Below are 24083 nucleotides of genomic sequence, written 5' to 3' on the forward strand. Positions count from 1 at the left end.
TGGCATGAAAAGAGTGGACATGGCTATTGGGCCAGCTGCCCTGGGTGGCTTCCAGGCTGGTGTGAACGGCGTGGGTACCTGACTCACCCGCCCTGGGATTCATGAGTGAGGAGCGCAGGGGACGGGCACGGTGGTAACTTGCTGTCTGGAACCTGCCTGCAGTGGGTAATAATTGGTTCATTAACCAAAAGCTTTCCTAGAGATCAGAAGCCCAAAACCCAAAGCTGTAGTGCAGAAGTTCCTGTACTGTTTTTGATAGTTTGGTGGTTTTTAAATTACAGTGTTTCAAAATATTTCCTCTAGATAGCTAGTTAGTGCTACCAGTAAGAGCAAAAAAAAAGAGTATTTTTACTTAACACAAGGACTGTGTAATTTGTTCCTGAATTACTTTAATTTCTGGATATACCTCTGCCCTTAGAGAGGTACTTCACAGTGATTTAATTGTACTAGAAAAATTGGCTGATTAAAGCTTTCATATTACTTGTCTAGGACTGTTGTGGTAATCACTGGGTTACACTGCATGGAAAGTACTTTACAAGCACACGAACACCACAGCTCCCTCTGCAAGAGGTGAAGAGGGTCCAACTAGGAATGTTTGCTATGCTTGGAGCGGGGGAAACATTGCCTTTGGTTTCCCCCATGAAACAGTTTATTTTTGTTTAAATAAAGCTTGGGTTTGCTACCTAGTATATGTATATGAGAAGTAATAATTGCAACTATTTTAGTTCTTTGGCTGGAATGGCTGTTTAAGAGATTTACACGCTGTATCTTCAGACAAAATGCTTTGAAACCCAAGGTAGAGACCTGAGTCTGCTGTGGGGTAGGGCAGAGAATCAAATTCTTGCTAGTACAGGATCTGACTTGATAGAGAATGTTGGCTACCAGAAAATAAAAAGCCAGTAGGGTGTGGGGGAAAATGCCTTCCCCCAAGAGGCGCTTTTTTTTTTTTTTTTTTTTTTCTTTTTTTTTCTGTTTGTTGTGGGGTGGAAGAATAGGAGAAACACATAAAACTGACAGATGGCTGAAGGAAAAATGCAGAACCTGAAAAATTAAAAACTTATGTGCTGTGGAAAAAAGCTTAGTTTTCATATTTCAGCTGTGTACTGCAAGTATACCACTCCAATAGCAAGGCACAAGCCAATAGAGAGGTACTTGAGAGTCCTCATGCCAAGGGAGCTCAGCATTTTTAGCTTCTTTGCAAATAAAACTAAAAAAAGTGTAAAACTAATGTGTGTAACCCTGAAGCTTTGCTGGACCTCAGTAACACTGTTGACTAGAAAGCACATTTATATTTCATTAGAATAAAGCTCTCATGATAAAGGTGGCCTAAGAGGGGGAAACGAGCTTGTGCACTTCTCTGTGGGTTATAAAAATGCATTAAAATTGTTCTGGCTTAACCTTAGAAATAAATAGATTAAATGCTGTCTTCCTTGGTTTGGTAAAAGGTCTTGGGAAGCAAGTAATTGGAGCAGAAGAGAACTTTGTTTTTAATTGTAGGCACTTGGCTTTAGAATTGTTGTGTTTGTTTATACCTTGCTGGCTTCTGACGGCTTCTGCAAATGCGCTGGAACATAACAGAAATGCAGCCTCTCGTCTGAAGGTTTACAAGGGTTGGCATTTTTCTCAATTGCTTGTCATGGCTCATGACATGTTTCTTATGTGTTAGAGATGGTAGCTAAAACAAGGATAAAAAGCAGCAAATAGCCTAAGGCTGGAGGCTTTAGCCGGTGGCGTAGCTACACAGGTACATCTGAACTGATCAAAATCTGTCAGGTAGATGCTCTGAACTGGTGTTAATCCCATCCACAAACAAGACGCCTTGCATTTCTGTGCATGAACCTAGCTGCACCCTATGGCATCACCCAGCAAAGTCCTTTAGCTTTATATCTAAAGGAAATTCTATGACTTTATTTGTGCAAAGGGCCATTAGTGAGAGCATGGCTCTGGTCCTTGTGTTTCGGAATACAGGGGCTAATTAAGAGAACAGCTGACAGAGTATGGAGGAGGTAGGAAGAAGGTGACTGGAGCTTCTCCCCAGGTGTTGTGGGAGCAGCAGCAGGGCTATGGGTGCTTGACCCTCCCACTGTGAAGGGCAGGACAGCCAGAAAAGCCCTAGCACTTGTGTGTGGTTTTGCTCCCTCTTAAGAATCGTATTCAGGTTTCCATAATACTCCATAGATACTTTCCATAGATACTTTTTAGTCATGCCATTCTTAAATTGACAAGCTCTATTGATTTTTTTTCGTAAAAATGGGTAATTTACATTTAATTTATAATAATAAGACTTTTGCAATGTATTAACTTTATATTTGAGATCTTCTGGATTACCTCCACCCTATTGTGACATATATGTATGCATATCCAGCCTTCCCCTTTTTTTTTGTATTGCTTCTGTCAGGACTTAACTGCCTATGTGATTTGCTTGGTATTTTTATTTTAGGGCAGACGATTAAATATGAAGCAGTCACTGGGGCTTGAGCTTTGCCAACATGAATGAAAAGCAAGCTGTGAACAGCTATTCCTTTTCCCAGCCACTGCGCCACCTCTACAGCACTGCTGTCAGAGCTGATTGCGTGACTCGACTCAAACACACTCCAGGCAATGTCAGCCCTGTTGAAAACATGGGAACAGCCAGGCTGGGTCAGGTTAAAAGTCCATCCAGCTCCAATCCTACTGTGAGTGATGAGTAGGGGATGCTTAGAGTAGAGAAACAGAGCAAGTACGAACAGTCCTTCTGATGTGCATACTCAGCATCTACCAGTCTGTGCTAGAGGGATTTTGCTGCACCCACACTGTTGAGTTAGGTAGCCCTTGGCGGACCTTTTCTCCATTATTTTATCGAATTGTTTTTTGAGCCCGCTTACGCTCCTGACCTTCATCATCTCTCGTGCCAGAGAGTCCCACAATTCATGTTTGTCGTATGTGAATGTGTATTTTTTCTTGTTTGTTTCAAACACATTCCCCATGACCCTCACTCTGTTGTGATATAGCTCTTTGGTGATGGAAAGTGGTGAATAATCCATTTCCAGTTCATCATCATACTATTCAGGATTTTGTGCGCCTCTGTCATACTCTTGAAAGTTGTCTCATTTCCAGGCTAAATTGCTAAATTGCCAGATCTATTCCATTAAATCTGATCATCTTTCCCACATCTATTACATTATTTTTGCAATGGGGCAAACAGAGCAGCATGCAGTACCGCAGAAGTATGTGCTGGAGTTGGCACAAAGTGAGGGTGGCAGCTTCTTATCAGGGTGGGGAGGTGGAGGGATGTGGGAAGGAGCCCAGTGAGACCCTTTCGGCAGCAATAAGCTGTTTTATCATAGTGAACTCAGGAAACTGCATCTTTACCATTCAGCCCTTTCCCCCAAGTAGCACAGAACCTTGTGAGACTTCTTGGTAACTTTACTCCACCATAACTAGCAAAAACTTTGTCATTTGGTGCTGTATGAATGCTCCATGTTATGTCATTAGTTTTATTTACTTGTAGAACAGGGTTATTATACAGACAATGGAAATCATTATGAATTTGAATTAGATTTGTACACATACTTGAAAAATGAGGTTACAAATACGTGATCAAAGGTCGTTCAAGAATGGAGCAGTCCAATATTGTGTTTAAACCTCAAGCATATTAAGTACCCTTTGACTTTACAGGTTTTGTAAACAAGCAGATATACAATATCTTGTGTAAGGTGTGCACAGTTTATTATCACTTTATGCCACGGAAAAAGGGCATAAAGAGGGATGAAAAAACTTGCTTCTGTTTACAGAATAGAGTGCTGGTCATGTGCCAGAGGTGTGCATTTTTCCTTGTGGAAAAATTGAGAAATTTTCTTTCAGCAGTTGTGCAAAAAAAAGGGTGGGGAAAGGTTAATATCAGTAGGGTCTTACTGCTTTTCTATGTCCCTTCATGTCTCTTTTCAGTGGGTTTATTTACTTCACTTAAAAAAGACCTTATTTCATTACAACTTTCAATTCCTCCAAGCATCCACTTCTTTAAAGCAAGGGTCAAACTTAGCAAAATGTGTGGAATAAGTGTTCTTCTGCAAGTGTTACTAATAGCATTCATCCTGGAGAAATGGCCACTTAAAGTAAAGGTGCAGGGTTGTCATGGTTCTGGTAGGTCTCGGTAACTTTATCTTTACTTTTTCTCTGCCCATTGAAATGTGGTTTAAAATAAAATTTGCACCTGAAAACGTAGCAAGGAATATTTTAAAAGTTACATTGTGCTTTAAGGATTTCATGCCTTGAAGTAAGGGAGGTAGTCATGCTGGCTTCTTTAAACGATCCTTCTTAAACATTTTATGCCTTATTGAAGGGAATGTCCACTGCTAGGGACTAATGTTTTGTTGCATCCCATGGGATTCTTCCACTACTCCTGATATCAGGTATACCAAGAAACCTGCAGTGCTTGAAAAGGATAGGATCAGACCCCTTCCAGCCCTGGGGAATGGTGCTCATTGTGTTGGCTAGTCAGGAACACTATGTGTAACACACACACATCTCTGCTGTGCAGTGGCTGAATTGGTGGCCACCTGCTTTGTGCCCACCCTGGGCAATGCTGGGGGTGGGAAGTGCCCTGGACAACATCAGTGAACAGACTACACAGTTATGGTCACCAGCCTTTGTGTATTCAACAGCTGATGTAAAGCAAAATGGACTCTGAGCCCTGGAAAAAGAAGGAAAAGGGCTCCAAAGAGCTCTCTGGTGGGAATTCGCTGAGAGGGATTTTGGCAGCTTATGGTCTGGTTTTTGCAGTTGTTGCAGAACTTCAGGCATAGTTCTTTCTGGGCGATCTATAAGGCACTCGCATAGAAGAAATGGGCAGTGAGGAATAGCTGTGTGGGTGACAAATGTTTTGCACATACGCAAAAAGGGGTTGCACGGTAAGGTTGGAAAGACAGCAATTGTGCAAACAAACATTTCCCAGGTGAATGTTTTGTTTCCAGTGCTTTGGGAGAGGCATTTACAGACAGTTCACAGAATTTATTTATTCAGAGGTCTCTTTGTTTCCTGCTCTTTTCCTGGCCATGCCCAGAGGATGTTTCCATGGAATAGAGAGTGGTGGTTCGCTTTGCCCCAGCCTGTTCAGCAACTGCCCGTACCTCCTTGTCAGATCAGTTCCCAGCAATCATTCTCCCTGTCCCTGCTGATCATGTAATGGCCTCTTCTCCACCCTTCCAACATCTCGTTTCAGGCAACACTGCTATAGATACATTGACTGCCACTTGATTTTTTTTTGATTTTAAATATCACACACCTGAGAATGACTGTCTAAAAGCACCGGGTAAATGTTAAATCTTTCTGCATTCAGCCATCGAATGGTTTTCCTTGAGCTGCTGTTGCTACAAAGAACATTGCTTTTGTCTGTTCCTCTAGTAATCCTATGGTGTTCACAACTCATTTTCCACTGTTTTCTCCTTGATAAAAAATGATATGATTTCCTATGTTCACAAAGTGAGTGTAAAATGTGGCTTTTCTTTTGTATGTATCACGAAGTGCCAGGCATTGAAAACCAAACCTCCCCTGGCCACATGTATCATCAACAGTAGATGATTATCTATTAGGAACTGCCTCCCTTGTTTAGCCAGAGGTGTTTTACAAATTATGTTCTTCTAATGCACCACCACCTTGGATGAAATATGGCCTTCAAACCCAGATGAAAGGCTTCAGTTCTGATAAATAAAATAAACAGAACTTCCTAACAAAACCAGTTGTATGATAATATGAAAAGAATGGCAGCAAAATCTCCTGGCCATAATCTGACTGAGTTGAGAAATATTGGTGGCTTTACTTGGTATGTTCATTTTTTAATTTACAATGGCTATATAATGTAGGCGGGCCTGACTCTTGTTTAAACTGAGGTTTGTCCTTCCTGTGGTCATTCAGATGCAGTGGAAAGGAACAGCGCCTTAATGGTGTGTGGATCAGCAAGACCAAATCTACATCTGTCAGCCTCCTTTCTTACGACACTGGCTTTGCTCTGTTTAGATTGCAGATTCCTACCCTTGCTGTTATCTGTTCCTTTTGATAAACTCTGCAATGAGGGGAAATGTTTTTTGCATCATTTTCGGGAGTCCTGTTTCCTATTTGAGATCTGAGAAATGGCTTGTAGCACTAGGACCCCTGGGAACTTATTCTTCTGCGTGGAAACTAGACCAGCATAATGAGTACCCTCTGTGCAAATTCAATGTTAGTTCTACACCTAAGGTCAAGCAGAAGTTAATGACCATTTTTTATATACAGAAATCAGTTATGAAACCAACATTACATTTCATGCTTTTGTCATTTTAAAACAAAGTAAAATGCTGGAGTAATTTATACTAAATTGATTTAAACTACAAAGCATAATTATCATGAATCCCAGATTTGAGAGAAAATGGCATCACTGTCACTTGTGCAATAGTACATTCCCCAATTTACAAGCACCTTTATTCCATCCCATGCTTGCTGTGCTTTTTTAGATACAGAGGTGCTGAACAATGCTGTAAGCGGGAGTCTGTCTTTAATAATTTTTGCATGTTCTTTGTTTCTTTAATTAGCTGATTTACTCAGCTGATTGCACAGCTGTCTGGGCAACACCCCCCCAGGGGCCTGCCAACTGTTTCAGAGATATGTAGTGTACTCAGTGAAGGGAAATCTGTACAATAATTTGCATATATATATGCAGAAATAGTGGGAAGGAATGAGAAAGCTCAAAGGCAATTTTTTTATTGCTAATAAAAGGAAACATGTTAAGGATGAGCTTAAAAAGCTTTCTCTTTTCAGTAATTTCTGGGAAAAGATTACAGTTTCATGGTAAATAAGGAACCAATTCTCAGTTGGAGGGTTTTATTCCTGGGATTATCACTGTCTCTTACATGCAGCTTTTGGGGATTTCAGAGGTATTCAGTGCTCGTTGGTTTCCCCTTTTAATTTGGAAATACAACTTGGAAAATACAGGAGTATGCACGAGGACCTGGTCTCGCTTAAAATGGTCCCCAAATCTGAGGTTTGTAAAGCATTTACTTGCTGCTCATTCTCCTTTCCATTGCTCAGCGCTAGTGCCTTACGTAACCTAGAGGATCTGGCTTTTAGTTTCCCCAGTGGTATCAGTATGAGCTATTAATTTTTTTCCACTCTGATAAATTAATAAACATCAGCAAACATTATAACACTGTCAAACAGCTCAGAGCTGCCATAGTAACCAGCCTCTCTAGAGCTCGCTGTATACCCTCCACAAAGAATAACAAGGGATACCACAAGTTCCATTGTTCAAAATAACAATAAAGTTTTAAAAAATCATGAAATTAAGCTTAGAATGATGTGATGTAAAAAAAATGCTTTTTTGCTGTTTGTTTCTGAAAAGCTTCATGCTAGCAACTTCCTTTGGAAAAAACCAAACCAAACCAAAACAAAAAAGAAACATGCCTCTCAAAAAATTTGGGATATAAGAAGAATGCTAGAAGTTGTGAGCTTCCCAGCAGCTGACGATAAATCAACTGGTGCAGGCTGTTGGCAATTTGGAGCGCTGGAGCCTTCCCTCGGGGACTATTGCAGATTCCTGAGGTCTTTTCAACAGTGATAGTTTGACAGGGACAGAAAAACAGGCTATAACCATCCAGCAGGGATGAGACAGTGAAAATCTGTTGGCTTGTCAAATAAACAAAGTTCTGTTCAGAAGTAGGCTCTTTGCCACTTCCAAGGTGGTGTGTGTCTCCTGTCTGTAGAGGGATCGTAGGTGCCTTTTGCTTACTGGCTAGAAAAAAGGAGATGCATGTATGAATTTTGATCACACAGTACTGAAAAGATTGAAATCTTACAAAGGGCAGAGTGGTTTGATGTTCTAGGATGTTAGCAGGTTAAAGAACAACACTAAATAATAAATGAACATCCTCACTTGAAACGAAGGAGCGTCACTGAATACATGAGGGACATAGCCTAAGGGGTGACCAAGCTTTGTATGGCGAGCAGAGCTACCTCTGAAGCAGCTGTGGGGACAGCGAACTCCTCATCCAGCCCCGGCACAGGTGGGCAGCGTGAGCCTGGCAGCAGCAGGGCAGCTCGGGCTGCTCCCAAGGCTATCCCTGAGGGTTTGCAACATGGGAAGCAAGTCCAGTCTTGGGAGCAGCCTGGGGCAGTGCAGAGGTAAACTCCATATTTGCCAAGGGTGATGTTTATGGGCTCCCTGCCCCCAAAAGGCAGGCAATCCCGGCCCTGCAGTTGGTCTTCGCAGCAAGCTCAAGGGCTGAAGCTGGAGTTGTGTGGCACAAGGGGTCTGGCAGCAACACCAGCTTGCGAGGTGCCCTGTCCCCTGCCCTGCCCGCTGCCTCTGTTCTCAACCAGGTCATCAAACCGAGCCAGGTTAAAAGTAAGCCTTTGCCAATCCCCAAACCCCAAGTGCTTTACGGTAGTACAGAAAGGGAATACGGTGCGTAAGTACTGTAGGGTACGGTACTGTCCAGGAGGTGTGGGACAGCCAGCAGTGATGGGGAGCTAAGCTGGCTTTCTGTCCTGGAATGGCCATGTGGGTGCCACCCAGAGTGAGTTGCTTACGGATGGACAGCTGTCCCTGCCTGCTGTTCGGCAGCAAAACGGTTAACTGTGATGGCAGTCCTCTCTTAAGCAATTAAATAATTAGCTTTCAGAGTTAACACCCTATTAAGCCAAAGGGAGGAAGTTCACACCTCTCCTGGTGTTATTGTTCCAGTCTGGCTGGCTGCTGCAGCAGAATGACGCTAGTGCCTTGGTTTGTGTTGTGAAGGTTATCTTTGCAGCCAGAAGGGGTAGAAAGAAGAAACTTCATTTACAGAAAAGGAAGAAAGCACAATACAGCAAAGCCTCTGGGAAGACTGCAGTGCTGTGGTTTCCAGGAGTTGGTTTATGTGTGGATTTTTTTTTTTGTTTGTTTTTAGCTGTCATTTCCACTTTCAGTTGGGTAAAAGATTCTGCTATGTTGAATAAGACAAAGTATTAAAATGAAATAATATGCATTCTATTATGTGACTTTTTATAATCTTGCACAACAAACGTAATTAATTTACCTTCAAGTTTGGGGGCATACAGAACAGCATATCATGAAGGCACTGCTCTGTGGGTAACCTTGGCACCCTTGGTAGGATCCTTCCATAGGCAGGAGAGGGTCTATAGTGCTGCAGGTGGCTGTTGTGACCCTCACTGCATGCCAGTCTGTCTAGCTAAGGTGAGCCCTTTAGCATGTCTATAACGTTCCATGCTGGAGGAGGACAAATCACTTCCAGTGTCTTAAATCTACTTTGTAGCGTGGTAGTAAAACTTTGTAGCGTGGTAGTAAAAGTGGGGGAGCACTGTCAGTTGGTAATGGCGACATAAAGGACGTGCTTGGTTCCCGTGTGAGCGATGGTTACGTTCCCTTTCCATTCACACCCCCGTGTGATGGCCGATTCTGCTGAGGTATCTAGTACAAAATTATTTACTTTTGTTTCTTGTTTCTTTGTTATTTTTTCTGCTGTTTTAATGAGCTGAAATGGGATTACTAAAGGACAAGGCTCTCCCCTGCAAGAATTCTCCCCCGCAAGAATCTGCTAGCGAAATCTCAGTTCTGGTCTGTGGGGGCACAAGGAACTTGGATCAGATGATGGCCCTTGTGATCCTTAAGTGACCATAAAAAAATCAACATCCTGAATTCCCTAGGCTAATTTGCAAATGGGCACATTTGGACTGCACATTAGCAAGCTAATGCTCATTTAACATCTTTTCCTTTCATTCATGGTGACCTCTCCTCCAAAGGAGGAGAAATGCTGCAGGTAGAAAAGGGAATCGGTCACTCTATGGGGTTGTTTATTTATTTATTTCTTCATTTTTTCCTGTCTCTGGTCTCAAGCCTGAACCCAAACCTAACATTAGGTATATATAGATCAGGGTGAACCACCTTTGCCTCTCCCTGGTGTTGCTGCTTTATAAGATGTGCCGGGGGTGTTCTTATCAGGGAGCAAAGCTGGGTTTACGCTGGCAGAGAAGTAAGGGTCTGGCCCAGCTCCAAAGTTCACAACTTTTTTGTACGGACATGTTACAATTTTAGGGAATCGTCCCAGAAATAACATTCGCCTGGGAAATACTTTCCCATCCCACTCTAACCTTCCACTCACTTTTCCTATGGTTGAATTTGCAACGTCAAGCCTTTTTATTAAAAAATAAATGGCCAACTGACAGTAAGTGGGAAATTACCCTTGAATTCTTATTTTTTATGACAGAACTTCTATTGCGTGCACAAGAGCGCACGAGGGCAGCGCCTGAGCCAATTCAAGGGGTGTCTGTGAGTTGTTACGGGGTTAGGAGGTAGACCGTGTAGAAATACAGCAACTGATTTCTTATGTGTGATGATCCCCAGCAACATAAATTTCTGAATACACTGGAATATTTTAAGAAATTTGTGTTTTTTCTGCATTTTATAGATAAAACATGTAGTAACCTTTTCATACAGAGACCAAGAAAATATAATTAAGGGTTGGCCTTAATGTGGCCAACTTCAGCCTTCAAGGGCTGGAAAAAAAAATATGTATGAGATGGTGTGATTCCTTGAGTATCGCTCCCTGGGTGTAGTTAAGTGGTTCAATTTTGTCTGGTTCTTATGGGTTTGGATAAGAGGCAGAGAGGACACAAAAATCAAGTTTGTGATGGAAATTTCATGAAAAAGAGCCTGACTGCTCCCTCTCTCCCAAGAGGGCTGCAAGAACGTCAGTGTGAGGTCTGGGGTTTTTTTTGGTTTTTTTTTTTTTTTTTTTTTACTTTAAGAAAATATTTACTGGTTCTTTTCTACATTCCTTACACAGCCTAAACAACATTGAAGCCAAGGAGAGCTGGGTTTGGATTATGAACTTTTCCAGCTTTTTTAGAGCTGAGCAGTGAAATTGCTGATAAAACCAGCTTTTTTTCTTTTTTTTTTAAAGATGTTCTCTTAGGGTACATCTAAACCAAGGTCGTTTTCTCATCATCTTTAAAATTGCTCATGCTAAAACTGTTCAACACCCAAGGATACCTGTATCTGTTGGGGTCGTGGTACCCTCTTTCTCTTTCCCTTTGAGCTAGGTAAAAGATACTACTGCCCTCAGCCCCAGGTGTTTGCCGCTTGTCACTAGCTCCCCAGCCAGATACCATCCCCTCACTAATCTGCCAGCCCAGCCAGGTTAGCAACAGCATGCTGCTCCTCAAAGGTCTGCCTGTTTGCTTTGGTTGAAGATGCTCTGGCGTTCTTGCCCTGGCACTGGGCAGAGAAGGGGATGCTTGTAACAGAGGCCAGTGACAAGAAGGCGGTTAGCAGCCATAACCTCTTCCCCTGGCACAGCAGTTTGCGGAGCTCCCATCTGCTGAGGCTTGTCAGAAAAGCTGGCTGGATCAATGTAAATCACTTAAACCTGGACCCGTGGTCTTGTTACTAGCAAGGTGCCACTCCTTTAAATGCCATGATTAATAGCTAGCGTCTGTGGGGATATTCTGCCCATCAGCGGCTACAGCAAATTGATTTCAGGAGAAATCAGAAAATTGAAAGGAGAGTTGGGGAAATGTTGTGTTTCTGCTAACACAGCCACAGGCTTAAGCGATTTGCAATTGCTCAAGCAACCATTTTTTAGCATCTTTAATGCCTGCTGGCATTGGAATGTTCCCGTCTCATGCCGATTGTTCTGACTAGCGTTCGGCAAATAGATGTTCTGAATCCTTTGTGTCTGCTGCAGTAGGTGGAGTGGGGTCGTGCACGTGTGGGAGCGTGCAAAAGGATGAGGCAGCTCTTGGGGAGGAAGGCTGGGAGGTGGGTTACAAGGAGAGGGACTGCACAGAGCCCCCAGCCTGGTTGGATGGAGTAGGTTGCCTTGGGAAATGCTGACCTGCACTAGGAAAGAAGGGGCCACATGGGGCCGTTGAGGCAATCGCTCTGGTTCCTGCTTCATTGGGTGGTTACTTTTCCAGCCTGGGGGAGAGAAAAGCCGCGAAGTCCCAGGCACGTTTTGATTTTGCCTAGCTTTAAACGCTGCTGGGATATAACCCCCCATTACACATGGTTTCTGTTACAGCTATAGACTGACCCTGTGTTTTCAGCATTCACCTTGAATTTCAGAGGTTGGCTGGTAAAGTGATGTCAGAAAACCCACCAGTGAAGATTTATACCAGACCTCTGTTTTCCTTTGATAATGGATTAAAAAAGATCCCTGAATAGAATAAACTGTATTGACAAAATGACTTTTTTGTCCCCTTTTATAATTACATTTTTATTACTTTTTTTTTTCTGATAGCGTAACTGTGGTGAAGAAAGAATTACACCCTCTATGGCGTAACAGTATCAGCAGAAATCCTGCAGTAAAAAGAAAATAAATCCATATGCTTTATTTTAGAGGTCAAGAACAGTCTAAAGTTACTTTGCTTTTAAGATGCTGGATGCTGCCAAAAGGTTCGGCTGCTTTTTGTCTGCGGCAGACCCAGAGCACCCACTAAGACAAACCAAGCTAGAACTCATGGCTCACATTACATGTATTAGCTCAGCCATGGTAGCCTGGTTGTATGTCTAAAGATTCAGGCTGAGGGTTGAGGACAGCTTAGGTGAAGGTGGCTGATGAAGGTAGTACTGCTACCTGTACAGCTCATCTGTTCATCAGTCAAATCCTGGGCTGTCTCAGCTCACAGACACAGTTTTAAGGCAAAACAGCACTGGTGATACTTGTCTTAAAACACAGTGTTGTGAGCTATGGCAGTTCAGGTGCAGCCTGACGAAGAGCTCAGGTACCCAGGGGCGAAGGAGAGAGGAGGTGGACAGGAGGAAGCACGCAAGCTAATTGCTCCTGCCCATCCATCAAAGCCATGAGCCTGGCATTGTTCAGGAAATGGATTTGCCAGCTCTATCACTTCAAGGACGCTCTTGTCACAACTGCTATGGCTACACTGGCAAGTCATTCGATGTATCCACAAGATTGACGATATTTGAGTATGGTGCTTGTAAGTAAATGAGTACAGCTTAAGGTAAAGTCACTTCTCATGTTTCATTGGGTCTGACCCTCCTAACCTGCCATGTATTGCATTTCAGAATGGCTGAGGGCTTAATGTCCCACTAAAATACAGCGGGTGGGCATGTTGACTGGAAGGGTATCTTGGGCTATAGCTAGTAAAACTACCTACAGGTATAGCTGTTTGCAGTATGGAAGTCTGATGTGTGTCTTCAAAAGTGGTCCATGTTTCTTTAGCTAGGTAAACTGATAACTCTGGTTTCTGCCCATCCAAAGCTTACATGTTTGATCCAAACTTTTTTTCTTTAAAGTCTGACAAAACTCGCTGGTGTTAAGCAATGTTAATTGAGCTAAGTTACTGTTTTCTTTTATTGTGCCAGCAGCAAATAACCTTCAATAGATCATCTCCTGCTACCATTTATGCCAGAGATGACTTTCATGGATAGTGGTGGTGTTTGCTAAGATTGAGATCACTTTGCTAACAAAGAATTTTCCAAGGCTGAGATGAGGGATAAATCTGCTTATTTTGTTTAGTCTGAAATGACCTTCTGCAATATAATGGAAATAAAGGGAGGTCTGATTTCTTTATTCTTTATGAGTCATCAGGCCTTGTTATAATGTATGGAAAAGTGGAGTTTCCTTAAATGCCACTGTTTTGTCAGGACTAACAGTAGCAGGAATATAACTATTTAGTACTGCATTTTACTGCCTGGGAAAAATAATGTATACCTTCTTTAGGATTTGTCCAAACCCAATAAGGTATACCTTATAGGATTTGTCCAATACCACTCAAGGAGTTAACTAGAAAGCTAAACTTTGGAACGGAGTTTCTTGAATGGTCATCCTCTTTGATCTAAACTAGGCCATGCTGCTTTGGTGCTTGTGATTTGAACCTGCCAGCTTCCAATACATTCCCTCTTTCTTATTTTAGCAATTCATCAAAATGAAGAAAACAGCAGTCAAGAAATAAGAGGACTAGAAGAGCTCAAGGATACCTCTGATGCTCAGGTAAATGTGTAAGATTAATGGCATCTTGGGGACTTTTTCAGATCTATGAGTTGAAGGATCTGCTTTCAATAGCTCTGGGAAATGGGTTTTCTCGATGTTCTGTGCAGAGAGCCCGTAGGAAGGAGAAAGTCTGCTGGATCTTGTCTGATGTGACTATTTAGAATAAGATTGATGATTACTCTGGGAATTAATCCCATGATGTTGCAATTGGACAGCATTCTTCAACTATCTCTCTGCTCTTTTTAGATAATACACACAGCATATACCAGATGTGAAAATAAAATGAGATGTGTTTTAGGAGGCAAGGGCATGTGACATTTTGATTGAATTTTAATCATTGTAAGTAGACATGCAGTGAAATGAGGATACTTAGTAGTCACTCAAGTGTAAGCAACAACCTTTTTCTTTCCTTCCCTAACTGCCCTCATTTACAACCAAAGCACACTTTTTAGACATTTCTCAGAAGAAACTTAACTGCCTTTTAGAGTATTTTATTGTGGAATTGCTTACCCTTTTTAATTCTGTGAATCTTTCTTTATTAATCTCCAGTTCATTCAATCATTCAGTTCATGCATTCAAACTGTGCAAGCGTAACTATATCGCTCATTGTATTGGTACTGATTATTGCTTTTAATTTAAAATTGATTTCTCCCAGTCTTGACTGTTTTTTTATCTGCTATTCCTCTTGAAAACCGTATGTTTCCCACCAGTTGCCACCTTTTCTCTTTCCTACATATGCAACTTGAAGTTCCCGTCTCTGATTTATCTCCTAACACCTTGCCGGCTAAAAAGCTGCATGCAAGAAAGACAGGATTTGTACTGATGTCTGTGAGCAAGCCTAGCTGAAGGGGTACTAGCCGTGTAGCCAAGTTAGCAGCACCTATGTCTTTCTAAAGGTAGGGGCTGCCTTGATGACAGTGAGCCCAGGAGGGGCTGCAGGCAGGCCCGGGCCATGGCAGACACCTGGAGAGTGCAGGCAGGAGGGTTGGGGACCATGCAGATATGCCTACTGCGTCAGTGTGTAACTGGGCTTTTCCAGCATACTCTTCAGAGTCATGCTCAAGCAAGATGTTCAGAAATGGCCTTTTCTTAATTGCACACAATTTCAAATATATTTAAAAAAAAAAAAAAAAAAAGTGTAGTAGGAGCCCTAATGTGTAAAAATTTTGTTACCTGACTTTGATTCCTAATTCATGTCAGTGTGGGGTTGATTGCAGAGCTATAGAAAACACCCAGGGGGGAAATAATGACCTCACTGAATAAAAAAATCTGGCTTTCTGTTTTCTTTTTTGGGTTTCATATATGGTCAGCTCTACTTGATTGTTGTAGTTGTTCCTATTTTTTGAAAATGTCTATTCACATTTATGTCAGAGATGTAAAAAGAAAGACTATGACGTGTTCTCAAAGCTCCTAAGTAGCTAGCTAATAAGATTGCATGGGCAGATTATAAAAAACTGTAAGACTTTATTATTGGGATATTGATCTGCTCAGCTTATATTCGGCTGGAAACCAACATCTAAAATTTGAAAAAATTTGAAACACATTTAAAATTCAACAATCATTAAGTGAGCAGTTAGCAAGTGTTCCAGTGCCCAACTGGGAGGAGAGCAGGAGTGTTATCAAAGCACCTGTTGCTCCAATTTGTTTGTCAGTGCCATAAAAATGACATCCTGCAAACACCAAATATGGTTTGGTTTAAGGGTATGAATAATTTTTTTTTTCACTTTAGCGAGATTTTGCATGTGATTGGAGCAAAGCAAATGATCTTTTGAGGCAGTGGCATATGGTTTTAAGTTTTCAGGTTGATCAAAGGTGAAGCCTGTAATAATTATATTGTTTTCACCAGACACAGAAGGAGACAGAGGTGCAGTGGGAAAAAACCCAAACCACCACAAAACTCTTATGTTAGCGGAGTTGAAGGGTGTGGTGCCTGCTTTAAACACTGCTCTGCGGGATGTAGGCTTGACTTACATTGGAGTTAGTTGACAAAACTGGTAGAAATGTGGAAAAAATTCAGTACAGAGATTTTTAAAAGCAAGCATGCTGTAAAAAATGTAAATAATGTAAAAAAAATCCCATCCTGTCTGCGTAGGGCCGTCTTACTTCACCTCCATGTCACTGCTAGCATATTCATTTATGGCCTTTGCAGAGGAAATATTTTCCAATGGATGTGCTGAAACAGAAAATGTGTTGTCAGCATCTTTGCTTTTCCAACCTCAGTAGTGACTAATTTACTTTCCTTCCCATTAAACATTTTTATTTCATTTCAAATATTGCATAAACACCTTTAATTATAGTAATTTTGTGCAGTGAATGGTAGTAAAGCCTTACTATAAAGCTCCTATGTTCTTTTATCATTCATTAAATTAAAGCCAGTTAAAATATGCAACTTCACATAAGTTAGTACTTGTAAGTCTGTTGGTGTACATGAATTAGAGGACTAAGCACCAACATTTGGGCATGCGGGATTTTGGAGGGTGTGTGCCCGCGCAAAATACAAATCGAAATTGCACTTTGCAAGTAGGACAGCTTGCCTTTACCTTTTCATCTAACAAACAGTTTCAAAGGTATTGCTTGAAAATTAAATTTATATTGACAAGTGAAAATGACCAGTAATAGGAGACTCGTATCAACATCTTCCCAACCAGCTTTTAGAAGTTGTCATCAATTATTAATTAGTTGACATGGATGCTTTCTTACAAGTATTTAGCAGAAAGATATACAGTGGAAAGTCAGCATAACTGAGGAAATCAGAATTAAAAGTGAGGGTTTCGTATTTTTTTTCTTAATTACGAAAAATCATGTTTAGCCTTTTGTATTTCAAGTGCATTCTTTACTCCCAGAACCAAGCATATTTTTCATGTTCCCTGCAATTCTTTAAATTAAAGAATAATTGGGGGAGGAGGGGACATGTTAAAATGTAAGATTTCTTCTTGGTGGTTATTTGAAACAGGACAATGTGATTCTTTAATGAAATTGCCAGTTTGAATACAGACCATACTCATGGCAGGGCTGATGGGCTTGTATCTGGAGTTACTTCTTCCCTGGAGTGCTCATCGATGCAGAAAGCAATAATATGCTCTGTGTGAACACAGGTAGAGGGCAAGGGCTGAAAGAGAGCGAGGCCCATGTATTCAAAAAGTTGTCTTTCTCCAGGATGTTTCTTCCACTTGAACATACTGAAGCCAACTGTTACCTTAAAACTGAAGTCCCCCTTCCTCATCTTAACAGAAGTGGTTTTAACCATTGGGCTTTGCTTCATACACTGACGATCAATAAGCATTTGTTCAGCAGAGTGAACACTGCATTTCTGTCAATGTCCATCTGACATTTGACGTACAGGGACTCATAACCATCTATGCCACTCATAGGTCATGGTCTGACTTGTCTGGGTGCAACACGAAGGTATGAAAAGTGCCTCCACAGTACTAAGATCCCAGATCCAGAGAGACTGTAAATCTTTATAGTCCTGAAGACCTAATAGGCCATAACACTTAGAGTGGTCCTTAGCCTGGGGGGATTACAGCACGCAGATGTTACAGTCTCTGCTAGAAGCATCGTGAAGCCATGAAATAAGCAGGTTTGTCTCTAGCTGATGTCCCCCAGCCATCAAAGTGTTGTGAAGTGCAGACATCAGACCTCAGCCAAGTCTGTGACAATTGCCTAGGTTCCCTGTGTAAATTACTGGAGAAAAAGGAGAATTTTAGGGAACAACACATCTGACCATTTTTAAATGTCTACTATAGAGTAAAAAGTTTCTCTTCTTAAGTACCTCTTTTTCTCTATTGATTAAATGAGTCTGGACAACGAACTCAATATATTCTTCCACATTTGATAAAGTCAGTCTCACTCCTGATCTATAGGTGATAACGGTGTGTCAGAACCGATTTATAAACCCATGTCCTCGATTTAGAATATAAGGAGCTAATCTCATAGAAAATGTAAGGACCTGCAGGTTACGTCCTGCAATTCCTTTTTTTTTTTTTTCAGCTGACCTTTGAACCAGTGCGTAGGTTCCTTATGTGGGAAAGCTGGGTTCTCAGGAGGCTGGGGACTAAGCATAGGACATGCAAAGCACAGGCTGCATCTGAATTTCTTTCCTTCTCCAGAGCACAAGTGCCTGATGCAGGCTTGTAAGGAGATGCCTTCATCCAGACTGGAGGAATATAGGCATGTAAAATTTCTTTCATATAATTCAGTAAGGATGACTCTTTGGACTTGGTCATGGAACCTACTTTTTCCATCAGCGTTAAAGCACTTACTCAGAAACTGAATTTGTTTTCCTCCTCAGCTGAAGAAACCTTAACCCACATTTTCCTCTTCCTTGGAGAAACCAGTGGACTGTAGAATGGTTAAACTCAGGATGAACAGCAGAAAGAAAAGGGTGGAGGGAGTGGGGAAAAAGGTTTATTTGCAGATCGCCTTTAAAGTCATAAAGCAATACCATAGCCATGCCACATGCCTGGCCCTCCCAAGGCATATGCTCTTCCCATCAGGAAACATCTGGGCTAATAAAAGCCATGCGGTATCATGGAGCCAGGTCTCAATTACGCAGAGGCTATATCCGTGAAAAAATCATGGACAGTGATATTAGCTACTGACTTTGCAGGAAGCAATTTAGCCCTCATCAGCTAACTCTGTGATGGGTCTGGTATGCCTGTGTGCAAGCGTGAATCTGTCTTTATATATATATATATATATGGCATTTTTATAAAACAACAAGTGCTGGATGTTTTGATGAAACACTATTGGCATAGCTAGAATAACTGGCAGAATATTAGCCAAAAAAATAGTTCTAACATAGTTTTTAAAGCAAATCTCATTTTCTTCCCTAAACAAAATCAGGAGATATTGATTCGTTATTTACAGAATAAATAAATGCGGTGCAACTGCCTTTTAACTCTTGAGGCTGGCATACGTGAAAAATGGTTGGAGTGGGAACAGAGGGAGTTGTAGCCTGTTATTTTTAGGAATGCCTTGTGTTGTGCTTCATTCTTTTTCCAGGGCTGTTCCTGGCTAACTTTCCCATGAGTTTTTAACCTCTTGCTCCTGTTCTCTTATGTAACAGGAAACAGGCTGACAGGAACAAATAAAACACAGCGTATCTGATAGTCACACTCAGAGGAGCCGTTGATTTAGTTAGCCCTGCTTTCATTCCTCCAAAGTAGATACATTTGGAGACTCAGATGTGCCTCAGCTCCTCTCCAGTTGTTTCCCACGAAGCAGTGACTTGTTTGTGTTCAGCGAGCGGCACTGAAGTACTGCAAATATGAGAAAACTGATACATTTCTTTTAAGGTTGACATTTGTGGCGGCATCATGTCCTGGGATTGTGGATTTAAGTATCTGTTTGCTCTTTCTCCCACCCTTAAGGCAGGGGTTTTGTGCAAGCTTCAGGGAAGAGATGACATCGGACGGATTGAGCTGGTCCAGAAGCTGGCGAGAGAAAACTGCCAGTTTTTGCAGGCGGATAGAAAACCACCGGAGAAGGCAGAACAAGTAAGACATTTCTTGTTTGGGGTTTTTGTTTCTTTCTGGTAGGGGAGGGATATTTAAGTCACAAAACTGAAATAGCAAAGCTGATGGTCAGAATCCAGGGCACACATTAGTCATGTAACTGCTGTAGCTGGCTCTCCTCTGGCATTTACATTTCTCTGAAGTGCGTTCAGTTCAATAATTGTCAACACACTTAAATTATTATGTTGTCATTAACTGTCAGTTACTGTTATTAATATCTTATAGGAAATAGCAGGTGATTTCAGGATGCTTTCTACCACATTGTTGTTAGTGATTATGAAATATTTGGGGTTTAGAGTGTGTTTAAATAATGTATAAGGTATATGAGTGCTTCAAGTGCTTACTTTAAATTGCCTAAAAATTACTTTGCTGCTGGTATATTTGGATGCAAGTATTGGCTGGAGCTTTTCAGTGTGAATTAAAAAGAATGGTCTGGATAGGGAATTCAGCAGTTTCTTTAAAAAAATGTGTTTTCAACCAAAAGTTACGCTGAAGAAAGCAGCATTCTGTTTAATGATTCTGAAAGCACTTATTCAGATGTTAATAACTGGATTGAAAATGCACTAAAACTTGACTGCTCTGCTTATAGCACAATGTATCCTAATTTTGTTGTCCTAGTAAAGATTTCTGTTCTGATTGCATATTCATCTAAAGGTGCCCAGGATAATAACTGCAAGAAACAACAAAAATCCCACCTAGTTCTCATGTGTCTTGCTATCATGTATATGTAATTTATTCCATTTTCTGCTCACTGGACAGTAGAAAAAAAGCATGTGCTTTAGAAAAAAAATACTTTTCAGCTCATCTGCAAGCTCATTCCTATTGAAGTAAGGCTGCACAAAGGAAAAGAGAAAGATGAAATCTTATTTCAGAGCTTCGTGCTGTTCTGTTCGGCAGCGTATAAGGTCTAGTCTGGTGTAGTTAAATATGTAATTGTATCAGTAGGTGCGCACGAGGGAGGAGGGTAATTAGCCAGGCTCAAATGCCTGAGATTGAATTGTTCCTCAGCTGATCCGCTAGCCATCGACATCTGGCAGAATTTCCATATATCTTTAAACCGTATCAGCAAAGAGCAATTAAAAGTTTAGGTGCTTAAGTAAAGAAGATTTTAAGCCAGGAAAGGTTTCTAATTGTGTTTCAGGATTTGGAAGCAAGATTACAGATGCTGTGGGCATAGGGGAGAGGGGAATATCGGGACTGATACTCCAGAAATTCAGTGGATATTTTTGCTGCTTACTCTGGTCATTGCAGAGGGTGCTGTGGTGTCAGCTGCAGCTCTGTAGCTGCACAAATTACAGTACAGTTCCAAAAATGGAAAGGAAAGAAGTGCTCAGCTTTTCTTCTCCTTTGTAAAGTATGGTACTTAGCAATTGCTGCTATTTAGGAGATGAGTGACTTCAGTTTAGCGGGAGCTAGAGCAAGCGGCTCATATCCATACTGAGTGGCATAAGGCAGCAGTTACTGCTCTTGGGCAGGGATGTGCCTTTAGACCTAGGAGGTGGCAGGAGAGAAGAAAAGTCGCGTGAGAGACACCAGCAGCACAGGTTGTTCCCCGTGTGCCCTTTAGTTCTGGGTGGGGAGTGTCTCGCAGCTAGTGCTGGCGGTGCGCTGCTCCCCCCGATGTTCTGCAGGTTGCTGGTTGTTGTAGGGTGGGGGGTGACGTGGCTCTTCCCTACGGTCCAGGCGGGCCAGGCCCAGACGTGAGAGGGACTTGCAGTCCTCGGTGTGGGTGTATTTGCTAAGCCCCCAACCAGTCTATTGATTCCATTAGGAATAGTCACCAAGAAGGCATTACCGAACGTGGGCAAGGTCTGTCGTAGGGTTCTCAGTTCAGCTGACTCAGGTAATTTACTTTCGCTGGAAAAATCCCACACTTTGCTGTGGTGGGGGCAGTGGGTCGCATGCATTTAGGAAGCTGTGAGCTTCCATCCCTTCCTCTCCCTCCCTTCCTCCCTTGTGGTCTGAGAGCTGCTCTGGCGCATGTCCAGGTGGCAGGATTTGGCTGGCTGGGCAGTTTGCTGCTCCGGGCAGCTGTTGCCTCTCTTCTCCGAGGAGAAAAGCAGCAGGCTGGATTGTACTGAGTACCGCTCAGGTGCGGGCTTTCAGACCTTCCCGTCTCATCCTGCTGCTACACAAGTGATGGCAGATTCCCTGGCATCAGCTTCCTGCCCAGTCCCCTTGTGCTCACTGTAAATGTTAGAGGAACAACACGTTCAGGGTGTGGTGTCCTTACAAAATGGTGTGTGGCATGCCCATCTTTCTTCTTTTTTTTTTTTTTTTTTAATTTTTAAAAGCATAGCTTAATCTTACGTTACTTTCTTAGAAACACAGGGTAATGAGCACTCGATGTAGGCACTTAAATGGAGCGGCTCTGCATGTTCTCTGCAGGACCCTCACTTCTCAGCAAGTATCCTTGCACTAAAGCTTTCACCAGCTTTCCCTCCTGGGGAGCTCAAACTGTCCTTTCACGGATGATCTGCCTTCCTCAGAGGGATGACATTCGGTCTGTAAATGAGACGCCTGAACACCCTGCCAGGCTCCTCTCCCTGCACTTGGAGAGCTGGCTGGCCGGGCTGGCCTCCTGGCAGCCCATCTTGAAGCAGAAATGCTGCTGTTTTGCAGGGCTGTGTGTTTCACTCGGCCCAGGGCGATGTCGCAGTTTGAGGCTGGGGTCTTTGTAACCTGCCTGGAAGTAAAGCCGCTCTTTCCAGGATGGCCAAGGGGGAATTTTTGCCTGAAGCAGAGTTCTGGTTTGTTCTCTTATAGGAATATTGAAAAATAACCCCAATTTGAACGCAGGGTCAGAATTGTGCATATGCACGATTCCTCTCTACGAGTACTGCGTCCCACACGCATAATGGGAAATGGAGTTGAGGCTCCTCTGGTGCCATCCACTGTGTTTCTAAAGCAGGTGTCTTCAGATTAGCACAACCTCATGCAGTTTTCCAGCATTAACAGCACACACAAATGTAGTACGATTGGGCTTTGCTGATTCTTGTACTTTCCTTTGAAGAAGGAAGAGCTGTCAGCCTAATTGAAGAATTTTGTACCCAATGACCCCAATAGCTTTTTTCCTGTACAGTCAATGAGGTGTGGAGCTGCCTGGAGAAATGACCCTCCTTGTGTTCCTAGCGTTCCGAGTGTGATGGGGAACTGGGCTGTGAGGAGGACTGGTGAACCCTCCTATCATTCAAATAGCTAACGACCATCTTTATCTAAGCTTGAGGACAGAACTTCCTGCTCACGCAGGAAAGGTAGATGACATGGATGTACAACACTCTGGTCTTCCAGAGGTTTTGGGGCAGATAAAATACCTAATTGTATTCTTCAAGGTGTGGTGTTGGAGACTGTGGTCCGTGGCCCACAGTAGGCAGGTGAAGCTTGGATTGGTCCGGGTCGCTGGTTCAGAAAGAGATGAAATTTAATTATTTTTTCTCAGAAAAAGCAGATGGTCTGGAAGAGGGAAAATATGGGACAGCTGGGTGGTTCGCTGGAGGAAACAGCTCAGTTTGGAGCTATGGTGGCAGAGGGAAGGGATTCCTTCAGTTTAGATGTGTTCTGGAGAGTGGAAATTGGGGGATGTATGTGATGATTTTGTACATGCATACATTTTTACTTTATACTTTTAAGCACCCAAGTCAGAAAGTCCATACTGCTTTTGTTTCAGGTTTCTGGTATGCTATCATTTCTATTCAGATTTATGGTCTGGGTAAAAAGGTGTTGTGAAAAAGTCCTATAATTTAAAAAGTTTTGTGCACAAGCTCTAGTATATGTGAGCTGCTTATTTGTTTCCAGCACTGCAAATGTGCTGTGACCAGGTTAGGCTGGTCTATTGGAACTCCAGATTGTTCTTCTGTAGCACACAATGCCAGGTTCTTCTCCGGTGAATATAATGTTTGCAAAGTGCTCTAACTGCATAGGTGCTCACAGATTGTAGAGGAAAAAAAAAGTAAATTATAGTGATTTTTTTTCCCCATTCCCACTTGCTAATGTGTTAGAATAAGGTTCTTAATTAAGGCACTGAACCTACCATATGTGTTAGGTTTCCTAAACCACTTCAGTTTTGATAATGAACAGAAAGTAAGTAGTAGTAAATAAGCTTATAAATAGGCGGACAAGCTTTTTCTCTGTGCTGTTGCATTCCTGCAATGAGATTCAATGTATTGATAAATAAATAAAATGAAATGGCTGTCTAAAATGCACAGAAATTATTTAAATATCAAATGTGGGCTAGAGTAAAAACAACTATGCAAGCTTGCAGTTCTAATTTTATCATTACACGCAAATCACACTCATGAGACTAGGGAAATGTAAACCTGGATATTTGTATTTTTATGTTATTTAAATATTTCTTTCAATTAAAACAATTGCTTTGACAGAAAATAGACAAAAAATCTGTATTTAAATATTCAGCTATAGAATGAGCCTGCTTTTTTGAGGTTTGCTTACTGTTAGTATTAATTACAATATAGAAAGCAAGCTCTGTATGTAAAGCCATTTGAAGTAATTTGTCATAGCTTTTTCTTACTCAAGCATACATATGAGATGCATTTGAGGCATAGTTGCACTAAACCATATTTTTTTGGCACTCCTTTTAAGCAACTAC

The 24083-nt window shown here is 41.9% G+C and overlaps 1 protein-coding gene across 1 annotated transcript in view; it reads left to right on the forward strand.

The window, feature by feature from the left end:
* Positions 1 to 24083, forward strand: part of RAPGEF5 (Rap guanine nucleotide exchange factor 5) — a 163636-nt gene that overhangs the window by 49695 nt on the left and 89858 nt on the right. Inside the window, exons 8-9 of the mRNA XM_049799001.1 lie at positions 13885 to 13961; positions 19334 to 19459. Of these exons, the coding sequence (XP_049654958.1) occupies positions 13885 to 13961; positions 19334 to 19459 (203 nt within the window). The remainder of the gene's footprint in view (positions 1 to 13884; positions 13962 to 19333; positions 19460 to 24083) is intronic.

The sequence above is a fragment of the Accipiter gentilis genome, chromosome 4 (assembly GCF_929443795.1).
Source record: "Accipiter gentilis chromosome 4, bAccGen1.1, whole genome shotgun sequence".
Classification (NCBI taxonomy): domain Eukaryota; kingdom Metazoa; phylum Chordata; class Aves; order Accipitriformes; family Accipitridae; genus Astur; species Astur gentilis.